Below are 23,436 nucleotides of genomic sequence, written 5' to 3'. Positions count from 1 at the left end.
TGATGCAGCATCGACTCTAGTTTACTTTCTTTGCAAGACAATCAATATCCAATAGCACATAGTTTTGTGCATTGATGCATCTATTGTTGGTTTTATTGTTGCAAATCAAGTCTTTCACATGCTCAGGTTAAAAATGCTGGTTAACAGAGAGTTACATAACTCCCACATTGCAAGACAGCTTTATTCAGACTCAATAAAGAAAATTGACCCAATAATTTAAGAATTAAGAACTTTTCCTATTTACAATTCATTGTGATTTTTTGATTAATACATTTTCTGAACAGTGCTCAGCTTAAAAGAAAATTGTATAGTCAGATATTTTGGTTACTAATTAAAGAACCGGATAACAAAGTTTACAGTGCTTGGGATGCAACTGCTAAACAGCAAATACCACATCTATCAGCTGCATTCTTTTCGTGGGAACTTTCAGAATGAAACAGACTACCAGCTCCATGAAACCAGTACAGTAAAATACCTAAATTTCAATGAATCCTACACAACTGAAAAATGCATAAACCATTAGAAAGTCCAAAGTTCATGAAATATTTTCCTGGACAACTCCCATTCCTGTATCCTCAGCTCCTGGAAAACAAGATGCCTGCTCCCCATCCAGTACTCTAGCATCCTTACTCCAAAAATGTAGCTACCACAAACCACACATAGTATTAGTTATCTACTCCCACAGCCTTGACCTGGTTTCCAAATTTCCACTTCTGCCAAATCCCTGTTCCCCAATATAATGCTTGGCTTTATGGCCTCAAATCGAAAAGTGAGATAGATGCAGGGGTGCACAGTGCAACTGACCCAACAGTCAAACACAACCAGGCAATTGGACAAATTACTCATCCAGGCGGCAACCATTTAAACAAGTCTTCCAATTAACTCTACTCCCATCATTCCTCTACACACCACTACAACCAACTCATGTATTTTCTTCAACGCTGAAACTGTTGAGGTTTATCCATGCCCCCAATTTAACCCTTCCCACCCGTCCTCCACTTCAACGAACCCCAAAACACTAGCCTTTCCATATCTCTTCTCGTCACAACCATAAGAAACACTCACTCCTCAGACTTCCTTCAAATTTAGCTCCCAACTCCACCCAATACATAGCAACAGGTTAAAACCCTATACATGACAGATTCATTCCATGATTACTACTGCAATGTTTCATGCCCCTAACTTGAATTCCTTCTTGCATCAATCCATTTGCCATCTCTTCCAAAATGTAATCAAGTACCTGTGACTACTCTTTTTACTCTCCCAAATTAATTTTCTGCAACCTTCCACCCTTTCATTCATGATACAGTATTAAAAGATATTTTATAAATGTGCAAGTTGAGCAAATAGCTATGCAAACTATTCCACAAAGTACATCCACAATATCCTACCAATCTAGCAAGTGTGAAACATTATCCCAATTGCTTTTTTGAAGTACTGCACTGGTTAATGTTTTGTGAATCACCAATTAACTCATCTCCTGACTCCCTGAACTCTGCCCGCCATCTACAAGGCGCAAGTCAGGGATGTGATGGAATACCTCACTTGCCTGAATGAGCGCAACTCCAACAACATAACACATCTGGGACAAAACCTACTTGATCAGCACCCCACCCAGCACTTTAAACATTTTTTCCCTCTAACACCAAAGCACATGTGTACGGTTTACAAAATGCACTGCAGTAATTGCCCAAGAGAATCTTCCAAATCCATGACCAGGGCAATAGAGACATAGAAACACTACCACCTGCAAGTTTACCTCAAGTCCCAGGCAACTTTGACTTGCAACTATATTGCCATTCCTTCAGTCATTAGGTTAAAATTCTGGAACTTCCTGTCTAACCGCCTTGTGGGTATACCTACACTACATGGACTGAAGCAGATGGTTCACCATCTTCTCAAGTGCAACCAGTACAGACAAAAAAAAATGCTGGCCTTGCCATAAACACTCAGTCAACGATTGGAAAAAAAAATCTCCTCTAATCTTCATGGCAGGTTAGGCAGCAGAATTGGACTGGTCAGATGGGCAGAGCTGTGGCAAATAGAATTCAACTCGGAAAAGAGCGAAGTAATGCACTTGGGGAGGGCTAACAAGACAATGGATTGCACAATGAATGTCAGGACTCTGGAAAGTACTGAAGATCAGAGGGACCTTGGAGTACATATCCACTGATCCATGAAGGTGGCAGGGAAAGTAGACAAGGTTGTTGAGCAAAGCATATGGGTTACTTGCCTTTATTAGCCGAGGCATAGAATACAAGAGCTGGGAAGTCAAGCTGGAACTGTGTAAAATGCTGGTTAGGCCAGAACTGGGGCACTGCGTGCAGTCCTGGTTATCACATTATAGGAATGATGTGAGATTTACCAGGCTGCTGCCTTGACTGGAGGGTCTGAGCTATGTGGAAAGAGTGGATAGGTTGGGGCTGTTTTCCTTGGTTGAGAGGGGGCCTGATCGAGTTGTGCAAGATTATGGGGGGCATAAATAGGGTGGAGAGAAGGTACTTTTCAATTAGAAGAATCAAAAACCAGAGGACATAGCCTTCTATCTCTTTCTTTAAAGCTAAGAGAGGAATTGAGGTCAATTTTTTTTTTTTTTTAAAGGATGTAGGAGTTTGGAATTCATTACCCAAAAGAGTGGTCAAGTCAGAAACTCTGAACATTTAAGAAGTATTTAGACATTCACTCAAGCTGCCATAACCTCCAGGGCTTTGCGCCCCAAGCACTGGAGAATAGGATTAGTATAGTCTGGTCTTTGTTGACCAGCTGGACACAATGGGCTGAATGGTCTCTTTCTACACTGTAAAGTTTAATGAACCTTTGAACTATTAGGTCAGTCACATGCATCCTGTAATGGTCACTTTGACATTACAGGATGGCATTAGCAAAGTTCTGATACAAGTCATCTACATGCTTGGTCACAGTTGGCACAAATCGGAGAGAAGTAAAAGACAAAACAGAATAACTTGAAAGGAAGGATTCATAGCCCAAAAACCTGCCATTTCAATTACATTCTCGCTGAAATTCATATTTAAACATTACTGTTCACAGAATCCCTACAGTGCAGGAGGGCATTCGGTCCATCAGGTCGACACAGACCCTCCGAAAGAGCACCGTACCCTATTTAGGCCCACTTACTCCCCACCACATCCCCGCAACCCCACTTAACCGTTGGACATTGAGGGGCAATTTAGCATGGCCAATCCACCGGGCCTGAACATCTTTGGACTGTAAGAGGAAACCAGAGCATCCTGAGGAAACCAATGCAGACACGGGGAAATCATGCAAACTCCACCAGAAATCACCCTCTGTCGGAAATGAACCCGGGTCCCTGGTCCTGAGGCATTAGGCAAACCCTGTGCCACCATGCTGTCTGTTGTTTCAGTTTGATGGTACTGTAGGAAAAATTCAAATACACTGGCTTTCTAATTTCCAGAATTGTGTAATAGCACTGAGTGAAAATATTCCTGGGCTATGCAAGTAAATAAAAAAGGATTTTCACTTCTGGAGAGCGCACGAGAAGTTCTGATGAATACAGGATGCATGTGGGCAGCACGGTAGCATAGTGGTTAGCACTGTTCCTCGACAGTTCCAGGGTCCCAGGTTCGATTCCCAGCTTGGGTCACTGTCTGTGTGGAGTCTCGTGTCTGCGTGGGTTTCCTCCAGGTACTCTGGTTTCCTCGCATGGTCCAAAGATGTACAGGTTAGGTGGATTGACCATGCTAAATTGCCTTTGGGTGTCCAAAAAGGTTAGGTGGGGTTACTGGGTTATGGGGATAGGGTGGGCTTTCCAGGGGTTGGTGCAGACTCGTTGGGCTGAATGACCTCCTTTTGCACTGTAAATTCTATGTCACCTGCAAATAGTTCACACACTGACCGAGCATTTAGCAGCATCTGAAAAAGATACACAACTGCTATTAGCACCTACAGAATGATAGTTTAACAGATCACTTTCAGGAGATTGGGAGGAAATCTGAATAAAAAACATGTACAATAGCTTGATAAAAAACATGAAATAATTACTTTACATCAAATAGCTATGGATTATTAGGATTTTGATACATGAATCTGGAGTTAGTTGCTATAACCTTATCAAGGATCTAGTCATTATAGATCATAAAATTTACATGATGTGGAGATGCCGGCGTTGGACTGGGGTGAGCACAGTAAGAAGTCTTACAACACCAGGTTAAAGTCCAACAGGTTTGCTGCAAACACGAGCTTTCAGACATTTACAGTGCAGGAGGCCATTCGGTCTATCAAGTTTTGATTTATCATTGTCATATTAGTATACAGTGAAAAGTATTGTTTGTTGCATGCTGTACAAACAATGCATACTGTACATAGGGAAGGAAGGAGAGACTGCAGAATATAATTTACAGTGAACACAAGGTGTAGAGAAAAGATCAACTTAATACGAGGTAGGTCCATTCAAAAGTCTGATGGCAGTAACATTGTTAGAGTGTTTAAAAGAGTTAGAATGAAGTTTTAGAAGCATAGAATGAGTGTAAAAGATAGAGTTAGAGGGTATGCAGGGCACAGCTTCCAAGAAGTCTTTCTTTCCAGAGCACCAGTCTTCACCGGTCCATGGAAAGAGCACCCTATGCCCACGCCTCCACCCTATCCCCATAACCCCACCTAACCTTTTGCCACTATCAATCCACCAAACCTGCATATCTTTGGACTGTGGGAAGAAACCAGAGCCCTTGGAGAAAACCCACACAGTCATCCGAGGCGGGAATGGAACCTGGGTCCCTGGATTTGAGGCAACAGTGCTAACCACTGTGCCATCCGTTATTAGAAGATAAATTGCAGGTTAAAAATTCTGACAAAACGCTACACCCCAACCATCCATATCACGAGGGATAAAGTCCACACAAGCACTTGAAAGTTTGTGTTAAATGTCAAGTGCATCAATAACTGCCAGAATTATGTAACATGTTCTACAGGTGGTTAATCGCTAATATTGGACCTATACTTTTTTAATGCTTCAATTTTGTACTTCAAAATCTTGAGAGCATTTAGCTTATAATTTCCGTCTTTGGGCCATCATTCCAAAACCTATTATTAACAGCCTCACTCGAGTCTCGGGAAAAAATGCATAGTGCCAAAAATACTGCCTTGGAATTCATTCGCGAGCCTCCCATTTCGATTAACGATGACCACTGTAGTCGATTAGACACAAGCGAAATAACACTGAAGTGAAAGACCCGGGACCAGGATCGATAACAATAAATGACGGAGATCTTTGAGGTCAAAGTGAATGCGAACAAAACACAAAAATATTAAGACCCGCCGCACATTGGTGCTCCCCGACTGGATGTGCACAAGCTTTGTTTGTCACGACTTCGTACGGAAATCACAATCGACTATAAATTGTGGCGACGCCTAAACTGAAGAGACGGGATGATGTGTGTCCCGGCTCCAGCTTCACCCAGCCAGCTCCTGAACGTACCTTGCAAACAAGTCCTTCCCTTAACCCCACCCGTTAAAGATGTGGAGATGCCGGCGTTGGACTGGGGTGAGCACTGTAAATTTTATTACTGTGCCCACCCGTTAAAGGCAAGGGGAGGCAACTTGCTCTCGGCTCATGTCAAAGCAGGCGGGGATTAAAAACACTTTACTCACACCTAAAGTAGTGTCCTTGCTGTCTGTGCTCTGGAGGATCCGCGTGCTGTTATATAACACCTCCCCGCCCCCCCCCCCCCCCCCCAAAAGGGAAAGGTGCGGCTGGAGCGCTGGCGGGGAGAGGTAAAGCAGCAGCGGCGAGCCACAGGCCGGTAAGAGGGCGCCAATCCTCCGGCAAGCGGGCACGGCTGCAGGTGGAGGCTCAGAGTGCTAGGGCACTGCAAAACGATAATAAAATCCTGCCACATCCAACTTTCTTCTTCGAAAAAAAAACACGTGATACTGCCCCAACACATGGGCGGAGAGAAAACTGCCAATAGGGGTGCGGGAGACTTCGGCCACAATGTCAGCACCTCCCAAACACTCTCCGCCAATTCATCTGACTTCCGCCGGTTCTCTTTCCTCCCTGCCCGCCTCCCCCCAGACACAAGGGGTTTGTTTACACTCCCACACGGTAGCTGCTGTAAAGAGAGGATTCTGTTCAAAAAGTCGAAACCCCCGATTGCGGGATTGCGCGGCAGTAAGGCTGGCTCCTCATGACATCTGCGGCTTTCCGTACCCGCTGTTTATTTAAAATGGGAAAGTAAACGCTTTTCTTTATTGGAGCCTGAGCACCCCGGATTTCAGGACCTCTGGATGTAGGTGTGACACCAAAATTTTAAAAACTCCTTCCACGTTTAAACCCCCCCCCCCCCCCCCCCCCGACCGCCGCCCGCCGCCCGCCGCCCGCCGCCCGCAAACAAAAAGATCTGCCCTCTTCTTTTCAAACTCACCGACTCTACGTCCCGGAGGCCGCCTGAGCCCGAGGCGTATCTCCTCGGATCTCTCTGCCGCTTTCAGCAGCATCTTTCCCCAACGCCTAGAGACATGGGCTCCCAGGCGATTCTCCGCCCCGACTGGGACCGCCTCACAATGCGTGCGCGGGGACAGATCACTCCGCACCAATCCCCTACCTTCGCCTCCTCCTCACCACCACGCCTGCGCAGTAGCACATCGCGCGCGGGGTGTCGGGGAAGGTGAGGCCAAGCCTCCTCCCTTCCCCCCCCCCTCTCTCGACGCGAGCAGTTGCTCGGCCGCGCGGCGCTATTCAAATTCTTCCAAACGAACTTTTACCGGACGCCACATTGGGGGCGGGGCGGATTCCTCCCGCAAGCGGTCCCGGAGCACGATTAAAGGTAAACGACATATTCGTCGGGTCGGGTCGTTTACCTTCAGTGGTGGTCTCGTCTTCAACAACGTCGCCGTCGCCGCCGCCGCCACAGGTCCGTGACCCTCTCCACTCGCTGTCTGCCGCCATCTTTGACAGTTTAAATCGGGCAAAGTGACTGACGTCAAAGGCTGACAGCGGCTCTTTTATCAGCGCGGCTCGGCTCGGAGCGTGTCGCCTCGGAGCGTGGCGCTGCGCGGTCCTAGCACCCGTTCTTTTACGATTCCATTAACAAGAGGGTGGACAAATTAAAAAAACTTACAGGCGAAAATAACGAAAAGATCAGATTTCGACATTGAACGGAAGGGCCGATAATAAAAATGTGAATTGGTTTGGCAAAAGAATGCAAGTTATTTTAACCTCACTTTCAGAATAGTTAGGCGCCATTAAAATAGGTCATTTTTCAGATCGAAAATAAATGTGGTGGCCACTCCTGAATTGGTCTGTGTGAGAGAAACTGGTGCTTTCAACACAATAATGACTTTGGATCAGCAGACGCTGTATCTACACATATATATTTCATATATGAAAGTTAAGATTCCATGTCACCTCAGTCACAGTAAAAAGTCTTCCAACACCAGGTTAAAGTCCCAACAGGTTTGTTTCAAACACGAGCTTTCAAAGCACTGCTCCTTCCTCCCTGAAGAAGGAGCAGTGCTCCGAAAGCTAGTAATTCGAAAGAAACCAGTTGGATTTTTTGTGCTCACCCCAGTCCAACGCCGGCATCGCCACATCATGGCTACCTCCTTCACAATACACATGGTCACCTGAAAATGCGAAACAAACGCTTCTGAATGCACATCGGGTGAAAGAAATATGTATTTTTGCGAAACTTGGCTGCAAATATATTTTATTCCAAAACTTTCGAAATCACAACTTTTCTCAATCGCCTTTATTCAGGGGAAACAGTGCTATTTCGTCGAAACTACAACACTGCATAGGAAAAACATGTGGTAATTCATGTGACATGCAGCGCTAATATATCCCAGAAAGGGATATTTGTGAAGAGGCATGTTGTCAACTCATTTAAAGATAGAGCCGCATTTGCTTTTGCTCTGGTGTGGCATAAAAGTAGGTTACACTTTAAGTCAGAATCTATCTAATAATAATAATCTTTATTAATGTCACAAGTCGGCTTACATTAACACTGCAATTAAGTTACTGTGAAAATCCCCGAGTGGCCACTGCTCAGTTACACAGAGGGAGAATTCTGAATGTCCAATTCACCTAACAAGCACGTCTTTCGGGACTTGTGGGAGGAAACCGGAGCACCCGGAGGAAACCCATGCCAACAGGGGAGAACGTGCAGACTCCGCACAGTGACAATTTATAAAAGCAAAATACTGCAGAAGTCTAACATAAAAGCCAAAAAAATGTTGCTCAGGAAGTCAGACTATCTGTGGAGACAGAAACATTTATCACTTTAGGTCAATGACCTTCAACAGAATTAGAACAAATTAGAAATGTGACAGATTTTAAGCAAGTACAGAGCCAGGCGTGGGGGGGTGGGGCTAAGAAAAGGGTCGGTCCATGAGGTCTATAATAGGACAATTCCTAGAGCCTGAGAAACGAATACCAGCGGTCTAGAGTCCAAGGACCAATGGCACAACCCGGAAACACCTGACAAGTGTGCGGTCAAAGATGTGGCTCTAAGATCGGGCTCATCAGCCATGCAATGACCCAGCGAACCCATGACCAGGATCATCGGTGGATAATTGGACTTGTTAGTGCCAAAGAAGTAGATAGGTGTGCATCAAGGATGAAAGTGCAAGTAGAGATGGCTGTGGAAGAAGCAAGGAAACTAAAGATGGGCCTAAAGGAGATGGAAATAAAATCTACCAATTCCTGCTATCCAGAAATAAAAAGGGAACAAAGGTTACAACCTGAAATTGTTGAACTCAATGTTGAGTTCGGAAGGCTGTACAGGGAGGGTCCGATTGAAAGATGAGGTGCTGTTCCTTGAGCTAATGTGAGCTTGACGAGAACAGTGTAGGATGCCAGAGAGAAGTGGGGGTGATATCACTCCAACTTTGACATTTGAGTTTTTGCAGCATTTTCTGTTCAGGTTCGTTAAAGACAGAGAGACAGGAGAAATTATCATGGTGAATGAGGAAATGGCAGAGACAGAAGCAAATATTGTGCCTGTTTTCAAATTAGAAAATACAAGTTACTGGTATTTTTGGAGGCTAGAATACATATTTAGCCCTTTACTCAGTGTGTAAATCAGCTTCCCTCCCCTACGCCCCCTCGTTTTCAACTAATACACTAATATTTGGGGCCATACTCGCAATAAGAGTAACCTCAATTTTGTAGCTTAGAAATTCATAGTTAGGGCTATGCTTGCAGCATAAGTCAGCAGATGGAATCAAGAAAGTGATATGGAACTTGTTGCCACAATGCAGGGACTTTAAGCCATGCCCACACAGTGCAAGGCAACCAACAACAGAATGTTTTGACATTTCAAAATGAAGACCACCTACACAAACACTGATAGTTCAAGTTTAATACTGTTAGGAATTTGGGAAATTAAGGAGGTTAACTGTGAGCTTGTTATCAAAATAATATAACAGAGGCAGCACGGTGGCCTAGTGGTTAGCATAACCGCCTCACGGCGCTGAGGTCCCAGGTTCGATCCCGGCTCTGGGTCACTGTCCGTGTGGAGTTTGCACATTCTCCCCGTGTCTGCGTGGGTTTCGCCCCCACAACCCAAAAATGTGCAGAGTAGGTGGATTGGCCACGCTAAATTGCCCCTTAATAGAACAAATAATTGGGTAATCTAAATTTAAAAAAAAAAAAAAATAAATAATATAACAGACAAGTAACAAGACTAGCAGGCGTCCAGAGGAATAATGAGATGCAATTTGCCCAGTAACAAGGTTAGCAACTGTCTGGAAACATTGAGGTGCAAATGGCTATATGAGAAACATTGTTTATTAGAGATCAGTGGGGCTACACAAAGGATAACCTTTAAAGGCAAGAAATTTGAAAGATGTAGACAGCCAAATCCACAGGGTGGGATATCAAAGAGACTGAACATAACTGCTAGCACCCTCATTGGGGAAAGAGACTAGTTTTCTATCCAGCAGTCAGATAGGGCAATTCTATCTATGATCCGTGCCTTGGAGGTCTGGTCCATCTAACATTTGGAGCCACAGCAGTTTGCAGATATTCCTCTCTAAAAGGCGCAGTTTTGTGCACTCGCTGGACCAGGAAGAGATCTTTCCAAAGCTTGGTCACCTAAGCAGTATTGAGTGGTAACTATTAGCTGGATCTAAAATTGGATGTTGCTTGGGAAAAGGGGTGTCTCAGTGAGTTCAGGGAATGTACCCACCCCTGTACCCCAACCCTTGCCACAGCGAGCCCCTCCTCCCCGCCCAGAACACCCCGCCCAATCGGACACCACCCACCGGGCAACCGCCCACGGTTGCCCCCGGTGGGGGCAGTGCAAGCCAATGGTAATCCTGGCAGCAGGGACGGGCACCAGGACCAGGGGCGCAAACGGTGCCGGATACCGACAGGGCAGGGGTGCAAGAGGTCGTGGAGGGACATGTGTGGGAGGGACCCGCAGTGCCACCCAGGGCCACCCGTGTAGCCCATGGAATCTGGCTGGGCATGGGAATATATGCCATGCTAATATGTTGGTCTTCCACCCCCTGCAGACCATGGTGTTTGGCGTTCAACCAGCAATGCTGGCCGCCGTAACGATGGTCACAGCTCTGCGAGATGCCCTGCAGCCGGGTGAGCAGGGGCTGCTCAGAGAGTGGGGGGGGGCCTGCAGCAGCGGAACAGCCAGCAGAGGACCCGGCTGCAGAGGAGCAGGTGACGGCCACACAGGCTGGAGGCCCGGCCGCCCAACAGGCCAAGGAGGAGGAGGTGCCAAAGAGGCGTCGCATGAGGCCTCGTGTATACCGGCACCGTCTGTCATTGGAGGATCTGACAGACCAGGCATGCTATCTGAGACTGCGGCTGAGCAGAGAGACAGTCCGACACATCTGCCAAATGATGGCACACCTGGGGATGTGGGAGGACATCTACTCCCGGTGACCACCAAGGTGACGGTTGCCCTGAACCTCAATGCGGCGGGGTCCTTCCAGTTGCCGAGTGGGGACCTGTTCGGGATCTCACAGACCTTGGTTCACAGGTGCATCCGCGCCGTCACGGAGGCCCTACATGCCCAGGCACCTCAATACATCCAGTTCCATGTGGACCGAGCCCACCAGGATACCCGGATAGTGGGATTCGTGCCATCACCAGGCGCCCCGGTCCAGAGGGTGATAGACAGAATGCATGTCACCCTACGGGCACCTGCAGATACAGGACGCTCTACACTAACTAAAGTGGGTACCATTCAATGAACATCCAGCTGGTATGTGACCATCAGTGGCGCATTGTGCACCTCTGCGTCCGATACCCGGGCAGTGTGACTCCTTCATCCTGACACACTCGGTCATTTCCAGCCCCCCTCCAGTCTGGGGGGTTGACTCCTGGGCGACAGGGGTTACCATCTGCAGCCGTAGCTGATGACACCTATCCGGAGGCCACAGACCGACGCGGAGACGTGCTACAATAATGGCCATACAGTGACCAGGAGTGTGATCAAGCGGTGCTTCGGCATCCTGAAGATGCACTTTAGGTGCCTGGACCGCTCTGGATGGACCCTCTAGTACGAGGCTGAGAGGGTCTCCACATCGTGATGGCCTGCTGCATCCTCCACAACATCACACAGCAGAGGGGCAAGGTGCTGGAGAAGGAGGCAGGGCAGGCCTCTTCCAACAAGGAGGATGAGGGGGAAGATGTGCAGGGCATGGGGCCCGGGCAGGCACAGGAGGCCGTACAACGTCATCTCTAGGGCCAATGCATATGGGACACTCTGATCGCCTCCAGGTTCACCGACTAGGAAAAAGGCAATGGGAGGGGGATTCTGGCCAGGGCCACGGACACCACATCCCAAACCCACACCCCCTCACTTCCCACACCACCAAATCGCCAGCTTGCACATCCTCCGCTATATATATCTGCAGTACTACGAGCTGGGGGCCCTGGGTTGGCAGTGACAGAGGGTCTGGTCCATGGGACAGAGGATGATGACAACCTGCTCTGCCATAAGCTCTGATGGTCCACATCGTATGACAACTTCTGACTCATGCCACAGTAGCACCTTCCACCTGCGTGATCCCTGCATGCGTGCTGGCCAGGCCATCACACTGTCCTATCCAATCCCTGTGCTGGGATATGCTGGGGACTGACGGTCAGGGCACGGGGGTGGAGTGGGGCTGCGATGAGCACTCGGGGGCCCTGCCAGCCCCCCTGCAAATCACAGAATCATCCTGGACTTACTCCAGGTAAGTCCAGAGTGATTTGCGCGTTTTTATTCACCTGCGTGGGAACGTCGGCCCATTATTGGAGAATCGCGCCCATAGTCTTTGCATAGAAAGTTAGCTGTGTGTCTAGCTGTCGCTCTTCTGGCCGGGACGTCCTCCACCCATCTGGAGAACTTTTCCCCTATTACCAGGATGTCAGTGTACCTTTGACATGGCGGGAGAGTAATGTAATCAGCCTGTATATGCTGGAATGGTCCTGCAGGGCCAGGAGCTCTTAACTGAGACATAGGTCCTGAATTGTTCTTCCGACAGGTGACACAATGGTCTGCCATTACCTGGGCATGTTTCTTGAAGCCTCAACCCCACCAGCTTCTCTGGAATCGAGCCATCTGTTGAGGGGCTAGGTGTCCCCCATCAGTGACTGAGGTGCAACTGGTCTGTTGGTCTCTGCTTGTTGGGCGAGAACATCCAGACCCAGAATGGCCTGGTCCTCTGGGCCTATCCAGACTGGAGAAATCAATTCATGTGGGCCAAACTCTATTCGCATGGGCTGAGTCCTTTTAATAATCAGTGCATCGCCTCCTATACCATGGATTACAGATAGTTTGTGATCCAAAGAAAACAATTTTGCATACACAAGAGGAAAGCATGTTAACTCTGCTACTGTATCAACTTCCGGTGGTGGCCATGGTGTGAGTGGTTGCACATTTGGTGCTCCCACTCGTGGTGGAATTTGCAGACCTTTTCCCCGGCGAACGGGCAGATTTGTTGATTTAAAAAGGTGCAGGAGGGGTGGAAGGAGAGAGTGTCCCACCAGTGGATGGATTCGTGGACCAGAAGTGGCTGAAAAAAATAGAACAGTTAGAGATAGCTGCGACTCAGGTGAAGATGGCAGAGGGTCAGGGATCGGCCCTGCCCTTTCAGTGGTCGATGGAGCAGCTGGTGGGCTTCCTTAACAAGACGTTTACCCAGCAGAGGAAGGAGAATCTGGAGGACCTGGCTATTGTGGTGGACCCGATAATGCGGGGATCGATTACCTTGGGACGAGGCTGGAGGGCTTAGTCAGGCGATCCAGAAGGTGGAGGAGATGGTGGGAGAGCACGAGAGGCAGCTTGCCTCGATGGCAGCAGCGATGGGGATGATGCAGGACAACCAGAGGCGGCTTCAGGAGAAAGTGGAGGACCATGAGAATCGGTCTCACTGGCAGAATTTGAGGATTGTGGGACTGCCGGAGGGCAGCGAGGGAGTGGATGCCGGCGTGTATGTTGCTCGAATGTTCGAGAAACTGCTGGGTGAAGGGGCATTTGTACAGCCCTTGGAAGTGGACTGGGCGCACAGGGTGCTGATGAAGAAGCCGCAGGGAAACGAGCCGCCGAGGGTGATAGTGGTGCGCCCGCACTGGTTCCTGGACAAGAAGCGGATCCTGAAGGTGGGCCAGGCAGACGAGGCGCTGTACCTGGGAGGGTGACGAACTGCGTGTGTACCAGGATCTGGGTGAGGAGTTGGCTGAAAGAAGAGTGGGCTTCAATAAAGTGAAGGCGAACCTCTTTAAGATGGAGGTGGTTTGGCATGTTGTACCCAGCATGCCTGTGGGTGACCTATGAGGGTCGGGAGCTGTATTTCGGGACGCCTGAGCAGGCGATGGAATTTGTCAGGGACAACGAACTGGCATGAGGTGGATGACACTGAACTTTGGAGGAGATGTTCTCTTTCTGTTTCTTTGGGGTTTGTTTGGGTTATTTTTGCACCGTGTTTGGGACCATTGCTCTGGGTTTGTTCTTGGTGGGGGGTGGGTGGGTTGCTTTTTTCTGCGTGTTTGGTGGGGTTGTTAAGTTTGAGCGTGGGGGAGGGGAATCAGTGGGGGGGGGGTGTTGGATGCTAGGCGCCATGGGTGGGGGCACCAGGCTAGCTGGGCGGGCTAGTTCATGGAAGCACAGTGGGGGTGAGCGGGAGGTTGGTGTGTTGAGGTTGTTATTTTGTGGTGGGGGAGGGTTGGGAACTGCTGACAGGGGAGGGGTTTCTAAAATATGGTATGAGGAGGGTCAATGACAGTGGGTGTCCGAGGGCAGGCCTGAGAAGGTGTGGGACGGGAGCTGGAGGCTGGCACAGAAGGGGTTATGGTTGATCAGCGGGGCGGAGGGGGGTTATGGTTGATCGGCAGGGTGGGGGGGGGGGGGGGGGGTGCCCCCCAACCAGGCTGTTCACATGTAATGTGCGAGGGGTGAATGGCTGGTCAAGAGAGCCCGTGTGTTTGCACGTTTAAAAGTCTAAAGACAGACATAGCTCTGTTACAGGAGACACATCTGAAGGTGGTGGACAAGACTAGGTTGAGGAAAGGGTGGGTAGAGCAGGTATTTCATTCGGGATTAGATTCTAAAACGAGGGGGGTGGCGATTTTGATTAATAAACAAGTGACATTCAAAGAGGGGAGTATAGTGGCTCACTCTGGGGGGGGGGGGGAGATATGTGATGGTGAGTGGGAAATTGGAAGGGATGCCGGTGATGTTGGTGAATATTTATGCTCCGAACTGGGGTGATATGGAGTTCATAAGGTGGGTGTTGGGAAAGGTCCCCGATCTGGACTCACATCGCCTGATAATGGAGGGGCGGATTTTATTACTGTTTTAGACCTAAGGTTGGACAGGGTCGAGTTTGAGGTCGGGGAGGGTGTCGTCAGTAGCAATGAAGCTGAGAGGGTTTATGGAGTACGTGTGGGGGGGTTGGATCTGTGAAGGTTTGTGAGGCCAAGGGCGATGGAATTTTTGTTTTTTTCACATGTGCACAGGGTGTACTCCCAAATTGATTTTTTTGTCCTAGATAGGACCTGTTGGCGGGAATGGTCGACATGGAGTATTCCGTGATAGTGTTGTCGGATCATGCTCCGCATTGGGTGGGCTTGCGGGTGAATAAGGGAGGGGGCCAGCGCCCACAATAGAGGCTAGATGTGGGGCTTTTGTTAGATGAGGAGGTTTGTGAGTCGGTGAGGGAGGTCATCCGGGGGTATGCGGAGCTAAAGGACACCGGCGAGGTTTCGGCGGCCACATTGTGGGAAGCATTGAAGGCAGTGGTGAGAGGGGAGTTTATCTTGACATGGGCGCACAGGGAGAAGGCGGTGCGGGTGGAGATGGAAAGGCTAGTGGAGGAGATCTTGCAGGTGGACAGGAGGTATTTGGAGGCCCCAGAGACAGGGCTGTTGAAGGAGCGCAGAAGCTGCAGATGGAGTTCAGGGTGTTATCTATGGGGAAGGGGGTTGGGCAGCTGAGGAGGGCGAGAGGGGTAGTGTACGAATATGATGAGAAGGTGAGCAGGATGCTGATGCAACAGTTGAGGAAACAAGAGGCAGCGAAGGAGATCGGGAATGTGAAGGGGGGGGGGGGGGCGGGGGGGGGGGGAGAACATGGTTTTGGACCCGGCGGGGGTGAATGGGGTGTTTAGGGATTATTGCCTCATAATTAGAAAAAATGAATTGGGTACTCTAAGTTTATTTTTTTAAAGTATACACAGATGGAAGCAAGATGGGGGAGGGGCCACAGTCATTGGAACCTGTATGGAGAGGTTTTGGTGGGTCTGGGAGGTATGAACGGTGGGGGGATAGGGATGATACTGGGTAAGGTGTTTTCGAGAGGACGTGGTTGGGGTTTTTTGGGAAGGGGAAAGGGGTGGGGGGCTGACAGTGACTCGGTTAGTGCTGGACCCTGCCTGCTGGTGCTGGGCGGGGGCAAAAGTAGTGGTTATGGTGGATAGGCAGGCCCGGGGGTGGGGGGGGGGGGGGACAGGGACGTGGAAAATGCAAAGGTTGGGTGACCGGTGAAGCGAACAAGAGTCTTCTCGCACTTGAAGAGCTTGAAAGGAGACGTGTGGCTGTTGTAAGAGACCCACCTGAGGATGAAGGACCAGGTGAGGCTTCAGAAGGGCTGGGTGAGTCAGGTGTTCCACTCGGGCTTTGACAACAGGGCCTGGGGAGGATAGCGATTCTGGTGGGTAAGTGGATGAGGTTCCAGATGGAGAAGGTAGTGGCTGACCAGGGGAGTAGGTACGTAATAGTAACGGGTGCATTAGAAGGGAGGTTAGCAACGGTGTTAGCCACGTTTATGGAAATGGGAGGGGTGGATCAGTGGCGGTTTTGGCACCTGCGGGATAGGGAGCATTCGTTTCTTTCGCCAGTACACAGTGTATTATTTTTTGTGATGGGGAAGATGCTGCTCGCTGAGGTAAGGAAGGCAGAGTATTCTGCAATCGTGATTTCGGACCATGCTCCACATTGGGTGGGCGTGATCATGGAGGAGGGGTCAGCTCAGAGGCCGGTATGGAAGTTCTATGTGGGACTGTTGGCTGGCCTGATGTTTTGTTTCAAAATGGGGAAGATGATTGAAGATGATGGAGGGTTTAATAGGAATGGAGGTTTTGCCACCAGTGGTATGATAAGTGTTGAAAGCGGTAGTGAGGGGTGAGATCATCTTGTTTAAGGCACAGGTTGACAGGGAGGTGAGGGAGGAACGGCAGCAGTTTGATGGAGGATATTGTGGAGGTAGATGGAAGGTACGAGGATGACCCGACGTTGGGTCTTCTAGCAAGGGGGAAGGAGCTACAGGCAAGGTTTGATCTTCTGTCCACAGGAAAGGCGGTTTGGCAGCTGAGGCGGGCAAAGGGAATTGTGTACGAGTATGGAGAGAAGACCAGCCACTTCTTGGTGGACCAGCTCTGCCGGCAGGCGGCCACACGAGAGAGATTGTTCGGGTCTGGAGCGGGGCAGGAGAGCTGGTGGTGGCACCGGAGCCGGTGATCAAGGATTTTGAAGAGTTCTACAGGGATTTGTACAAATCAGAACCGCCGGAGGATGTGTTGAATCGGATATGAGAGAGGTTTTTGGGATGATTGGAAGTAGCAGAGGAGGAGAGGGCAGAATTGGAGGAGCCAGAGGAAGAGCAGGTGGCGACAGGGAGAATGCAGAAGGGCAAGGTGCCAGGACAGGATGGTTTTCCGGTGGAATTTAATAAAAAGTTTAAGGATAAGTTAGTGCTACTGTTGGTGGAGATGTTTGAGGGTGCGGTGACTAAGGGGACATTGCCAGAGATGATGGGTCAGGCATCCATTTAATTGCTGCTTAAAAAGGACAAGGATTCGGTGGAGTATGGGTCATATAGGCCCATATCTCTGGTGAACATGGATGCCAAGATAGTGGCGAAGGTGCTGACGCTCTGGTTGGAGGAGTGCCTTCTGAAGATGATTGGGGAGTGTAGCCACCTGGGGTGGCCACTGCCCAACACAAAATGGAAGATTGCAAGGAATGCAGGGAAAATGGACATGTTGGAAAGCAAGCAGCTTGCAAGGCGATTGTGTATTGGGATGACTGCAGAAATCGGTTTTGACTGCTGCAGAGACCAGACAGCACTGTGAAAGAAAACCCGTTAACATACTAATGAGGCAATACCGGGCGAGTCCCAGATACAATGGACACAAGTTAAGCACAAATCGATACATTCTATGGAAGGCCAGACCCAGTGGCGCCAGAGAAGCCCAAAACAATAGGTCCCAAGAACCGCCCCAGCAACCAAGGAACTGCCCTATGATTGGGGGGGGTTCAAACATATCGATTGGGAAGAGACCCAATCGATTCCAAGCAGGTAAAGGAGTCTGCCCAAAGGGGCGCGGACCCCCGGGACCTATAAAAGAAAGGTCCCACACATGGTTCAGTCTCCTGTCTCCGGGCTCCTGTCTTCTACTCCAGCCGTCGAGCAGCAGCCACCAACACGACCGCTACCAGAAATAGGCACTCCTGACACCCTTTGCAATTGATAACAATCCGAAGTCTGCAGACCAGAGCAGAGCAAGAGGCCTTGTTCCCTGACCCAGCAGTTCCTTCGAGATAAGCATTAGTTGTTTAGCGGTAGGAGTAAGTTTAATCCTTTAGCGTGTGCATGGGTAGTTATTATAATTGTATTATAATAAACTCTAGTTGTTTGGACTTACTAATTGGTGTACGGTTTTATTGCTTTGAACTTCACCTTGAAGCTTGTGGCGGTGTCTTAACGGCACCTGGCGACTCCAGAGCTTAGAACAAGAAACAGAGCCAAGGTGGGTGTTAAGCACACTCACCCAGAACGACCAACAGGAGGATCAAGTGGGGTTCATAAAGGGCAGACTGTTGTTGTCAAGCATGTGGCGGCTGTTGAATGTGGTGCTTTCTCCGGCAGAAGGAAGTGAGTTGGAAGTGGTGGTGGCGCTGGATGCAGAGAAGGCGATGGATCGGGTAGGGTGGAGCTCTCTGTTTGCAGTGTTGGTGAGGTTTGGGATTGGGCCTAAGTTTGTGGCATGGGTAAAATTGTTTTAGGATCCAATGGCGTGTGCGAACAAATGAAATGAATTCAGGGTACTTTACTGTTATAACCTGCCCGGATCCTATTGGCTGGGGACAATTGGTTACCCATGCCTAAGGGAATATAAGCTACCCCAATGAGGGGGGGGCAGGACAATCACTAGTAGTTGCAGGTGTATAAATAGAGCTGGCCAGTGCTGTAGAGAAGGACGCAGTGGTGAACTACTGCTGCTGTGTACATGTTGTTGTAAATAAAGTTACTTTCTGTTTGACTCTACAAATCTGTGCTGAATTCTTCGTGGTCCTCACAACATTTACATTGCACAGGGGAACAAGGCAGGGATGCCCCATGTCCTCATTTCTGTTTGCACTGTTGAAAGAACCCTTGGCCATAGCGTTGAGGTGCTCGGATAAATGGAAGAGGATAGTGAGGGGGGATTGGAGCATAAGGTGTCCGTGTACGATGATGATCTGTTGATGTATATTTCAGACCCAAGCTCTTCGGTGGGGTATATAATGCGACTGCTTAGAAGATTTGAGGCGACAAGATGAGTTTGAGTAAAAGTGTGTTTTGTGGTGTCTTCTCCAGGGGCAGGAATTGGAGTGCGGGGGTTGTCATTTTGGGTTGCAACAACGCACTTCAGGGGCGGGATTCTCCGACCCCCCCCCCCCCCACTCCGCTGGGTCGGAGAATCGGGGGGGGGGGGGGGCATCGTGAATCACGCCCCCGGCGGCTGCTGGCGAGGACCTGGCCGACGGAATGGGCCCCAGGGCCGCCCAAATGCTCCGGGCCGGATGGGCTGACGCCAAATCACCTATTTAAAGTCAAATCGAACCACCTATTTAACGGCGTCAACCAGTCGTTCTGGTTGATGTCGGCCAGCGCGGAGGTAGGACTCGGTGTGGGGCGGCCGCAGGATAAGTGACGGCACGGCCGCAGTTGGTGGGGGGGGGGGGGCACAGGACCCATTGGAGTGTGCGTGCTGGGGGAGTTGGGTTTTGGGGGGGGGGTTTGGGGAGGGCGAGGGAGTTGGGGGGCGCGTGCCGGGGAGGAGAGGGTGAGTGCCGGGGAGGAGAGGGTGAGTGCCGGGGAGGGGGTGGCGAGTGCCGGGGAGGGGGTGGCGAGTGCCGGGGAGGAGAGGGCGAGTGCCGGGGAGGAGAGGGCGAGTGCCGGGGAGGAGAGGGCGAGTGCCGGGGAGGGGGTGGCGAGTGCCGGGGAGGAGAGGGCGAATGCCGGGGAGGAGAGGGTGACTGCCGGGGAGGGGGTGGCGAGTGCCGGGGAGGAGAGCGCGAATGCCGGGGAGGAGAGGGCGAATGCCGGGGAGGAGAGGGCGAATGCCGGGGAGGAGAGGGTGAGTGCCGGGGAGGGGGTGGCGAGTGCCGGGGAGGAGAGGGTGAGTGCCGGGGAGGGAGGGTGAGTGCCGGGGAGGAGAGGGTGAGTGCCGGGGAGGAGAGGGTGAGTGCTGTGGAGGAGAAGTTGAGTGCCGGGGAGGAGAGGGTGACTGCCGGGGAGGAGAGGGTGAGTGCCGGGGAGGAGAGGGTGAGTGCTGTGGAGGAGAGGGTGAGTGCTGTGGAGGAGAGGGCGAGTGCCGGGAAAGAGAGGGCGCGTGCTTAGGGGGGGTATTTGGGGTGGGCGGGTTGGGTTTTGGGAGGGCGGGTGGATTGGGGGGGGCGTGCCGGGGTGGAGAGTGTACGTGTTGGGGAGGGGGTTGGGGGGGAGTGTTTGGCCAGCTTCCAACAGTCACGCCCATGCAGCCCATGGCACCTGGCTACGGTGGGGAGGGGGGTATGGGCAATGATGACATGTCGTCTATCCCACCCCCACCCCCACCAGGCCGTTTTGTTTGGTCGTCACCCAGCAATGTTGGCCGCCGTGGCGGGAGCGGCACTTCTACATGTTTCCCTGGGGGAGCAGGAGCTTGCCAGGGAGGCGACTGCAGAGGAGTGTGCCGCAGGGAGGCAGGTGCCCAGGCTGGAAGGCAGTCCACCCGACAGGACGAGGAGGAGGAGGAGGTGGTGGTGCCACGGCGACGGAGACGCGCGAGGATGCTGTGTGTAAACCGGCCCCGCTCGTCATACCAGGACCTCACGGACCGGGAATGCAGAAGACTCCGGATGAGCCAGGAAACCGTAGCACACATCTGCCACCTGATGGCACACCTGGCACCGCGTGGCACTGGGGGAGGACACCCTCTCCCCGTGTCCGTCAAGGTTACGGTGGCCCTGAACCTTTATGCCACGGGGTCATTGCAGACGCCAAGTGGGGACAGGTCTGGCATCTCGCAGACATCGGTGCACCGGTGCATCTGTGCAGTGACAGATGCCCTATATACCATTGCGGACCGCTACATCCAGTACCCTGTGGACCAGGCAGCCAGGATGCCCATGGTCCAGGGAGCGATCGATGGGATGCACGTCGCTGTGCGGCCACCTGTGGATAACAGGGCCGTGTTCACGAATAGGAAGAGGATCTATTCCATGAACATTCAGATGGTCTGCGACCACCGCATGATGATCCTGTACTTCTGCGCCCGGTACCCGGGAAGTGTACATGACTCATTCGTATTGGCGCAATCTTTCATCCCCACCATGTTCGAGGGACGCCCCCCCACCCCCGGCTGAGCTGGTTGCTGGGCGACAGGGATTACCCGTTGCGGTCGTGGCTGGTGACACCTATATAGAGGCCACAGACTGACGCGCAGAACCGCTACAATGATGCCCATGCAGCAACCAGGAGTGTGATAGAGAGGTGCTTTGGGCTGGTAAAGATGCGTTTCAGGAGGGGCCCTCCAGTACCCGCCAGATAGGGTCGGCACCATCGTTGCGGTTTGCTGCGTCCTGCACAACACAGCCCAGCAGAGGGGCAATGTGCCGCAGGCAGAGGAGGGGAAAGGGGAGGAGCAACAAGACGAGGCGCAAACCTCGCCAGATGAGGAGGATGGCGGCAATGGTCAGGACAGATGGGCTGGACATGGACGGAAGGCTGCCCACTGTTACCGGCTGGGCCAGCGGGCACAGGACAGGCTGATAGCCGCCCGGTTCACGGAGTAGGGGTGGGCGTGGGAATCGCCGAGTATGGGCACAGATGGCACACTACGTCACCAGCCTACCACCCTCAACCCAACCACCCACCAGCCTACCACCTCACCCCACCCGCATGCACGTCCACCTGCGGAACATCAGGCCGGGCTCACACGGTCGCCAGTGGAAGCGGGTCTATTGTCGGCCATGGAGGATGATGACAACCCGCTCTGCAATGAGCTCTGGGCTCTACATCGGTGGACAATGTCTGACCCATGGCCACAGTACCCCCCTTCACCCAGACTGTCCCTGCAAGCGGCCGTGACACTGCAGCGCACGGACCCGTCATCTGCCCGGGGGGATGGCGAGGGCAACCGGGGGGGGGGGGGGGCACACTCACCTGAGGCCGATGTTCTATCACCCCTCACACACACACACTGGCGCTCACCTCACACCACACCCCCGCACGCATCGGACAGAGCACAAAGGCAGCTTCTGTAGGTGTGAAAGAGGTTTTAATAACAAACAGTTCATACACGTGCCCTAAACCCTATAACTAATCTGTGTCCTGCACCCGTGTCTAATATTTTGGCCTTACGGGCCCTTTGACTACGTCTAGGTGGTTCCCCAGATGGTACAGCAGAACTGGAGGTGGACTCCTGTGATTCCTGCCCTGTGACTAGGGACCTCTTTGGCGGCTGTTTCCTGGGGTGGCCCGGCCGAGATGGGCCAGGCTGCGGCTCGGGCGACTGGAATGGCGAGATGCCAGCCTGTCCTGCCCACCAGATGCACCTGGGATGGAAGGGGTGGGGTGTGGGGGGGAGTCCGAGGTGTCGCGGTGTTCCGGGACCTCCCCGACATGGGGACCCGGAACGGCCCCAGCACCTCCTCCTTCCTCAGGGTGCCCGATGGCCCCCGGCCTCTACATGGGTCGGGAATGCGAACAGACTGAGCATCCAATGCCCCCCCCCTCCCCGACACCAAGCTGCCAGTCCTGGAGGCCTGCCCTGGTATCAACAAGTATCTGCAAGTTTGCAGCCAGGGAGTTGGCCATCCCTGTCTGTGTCTGGGCGACACCAGCCAGCACCTGGGCAATGGCGCCAATGCCCTCAGTGATGGCCTGCTGAGACTGGGCCACGGCCTGCAGAGACTGGGCCACAGCGTTGAGCACCTCTGCAATCTGCTGCTAGCTCTGGCTCACGGCTTCCTGTGAGAGGGCGGCCATGTGCTGGGCCATGGACGCCACCCGCACGGAACGCCCCAGGCCTCGCACCCTGCTCCCCATGTCTGACACCGTCGCACCCATTGCCTCCACCGCGGACGCTACCTGTGCGGTTTCGGCCTGGGTGGCACGCATGACGGGCACCACTCCCTGCTCCTGCACACGGCTGGACTCCTCCACCTGCGTCTGCAGCTGCTGCAAGCCAGCCGTCACCCCCTTCGATTGTCCCTTGGTCCGTGACTGCACGGGTCTATGGGTGGGTGTGGTAACTCCAGGAACCCGGGACCCGTCTGGGCAGCAGATGGTTGCTTGCGCCAGGCTGCCCTCTGACCGCCCAACCCCTCGACTGCTCCTGCCTCCACCTGCTGTACCGGGACGGCGGTGTTGTGCGCACCAGTTAGTGTCCCAGATGCCTCATCGCTAAAGTGCCCAACCGAGGTGAGTGTCTCTGCGATGGTGGAGGGTGTAGGAGATAGCAGTGGCGTTGTGTCATGCTTCTCATCCGACCCGGAGTCGAGGGTCCCCTGGAGTGGTGATTCTTGTCCATCCGTCCCCTGTGTGTGGGTGTCCTGTGCGTCAGTGTCCAGTGCGTCGGTCTCCTGGGTATCAGTGTGCTGGGTAGGTGTGTCCTGGGTCGGCTGCGACGGGGGCCTGTTCCTGTGGCTGCCCCCCTCGTCGCTGGGTCTGGCCCGCCGGCGTCACCGCACTCGCGCTAGATGGGGGC

General features: G+C 52.0%; 1 protein-coding gene across 8 annotated transcripts in view; it reads right to left on the bottom strand.

Annotated features, from left to right (window-relative positions):
* atl2 (atlastin GTPase 2) overlaps window positions 1-6,994 on the bottom strand; it is a 90,567-nt gene extending 83,573 nt beyond the window's left edge. For 3 of the 8 annotated variants that reach the window (XR_005461570.1, XM_038804527.1, XM_038804541.1), the window contains exon 1: window positions 6,835-6,993. Coding sequence is in view for 7 of the 8 variants with exons in the window: in XM_038804527.1 (XP_038660455.1) it covers window positions 6,835-6,922 (88 nt within the window). In the remaining variant the exon portion in view is untranslated. Of the gene's footprint in view, window positions 1-3,874; window positions 3,892-6,398; window positions 6,546-6,834 lie in introns of those variants that run through there. The other 5 variants (XM_038804517.1, XM_038804559.1, XM_038804575.1 and 2 more) reach the window with 4 other exon arrangements.
* Window positions 6,995-23,436: the final 16,442 nt, after the last annotated feature.

Source organism: Scyliorhinus canicula, chromosome 1 (assembly GCF_902713615.1).
Source record: "Scyliorhinus canicula chromosome 1, sScyCan1.1, whole genome shotgun sequence".
NCBI classification, from domain to species: domain Eukaryota; kingdom Metazoa; phylum Chordata; class Chondrichthyes; order Carcharhiniformes; family Scyliorhinidae; genus Scyliorhinus; species Scyliorhinus canicula.
Note: the sequence above shows the minus strand (reverse complement) of the source record. Positions and strands in the feature narration are given on the sequence as shown.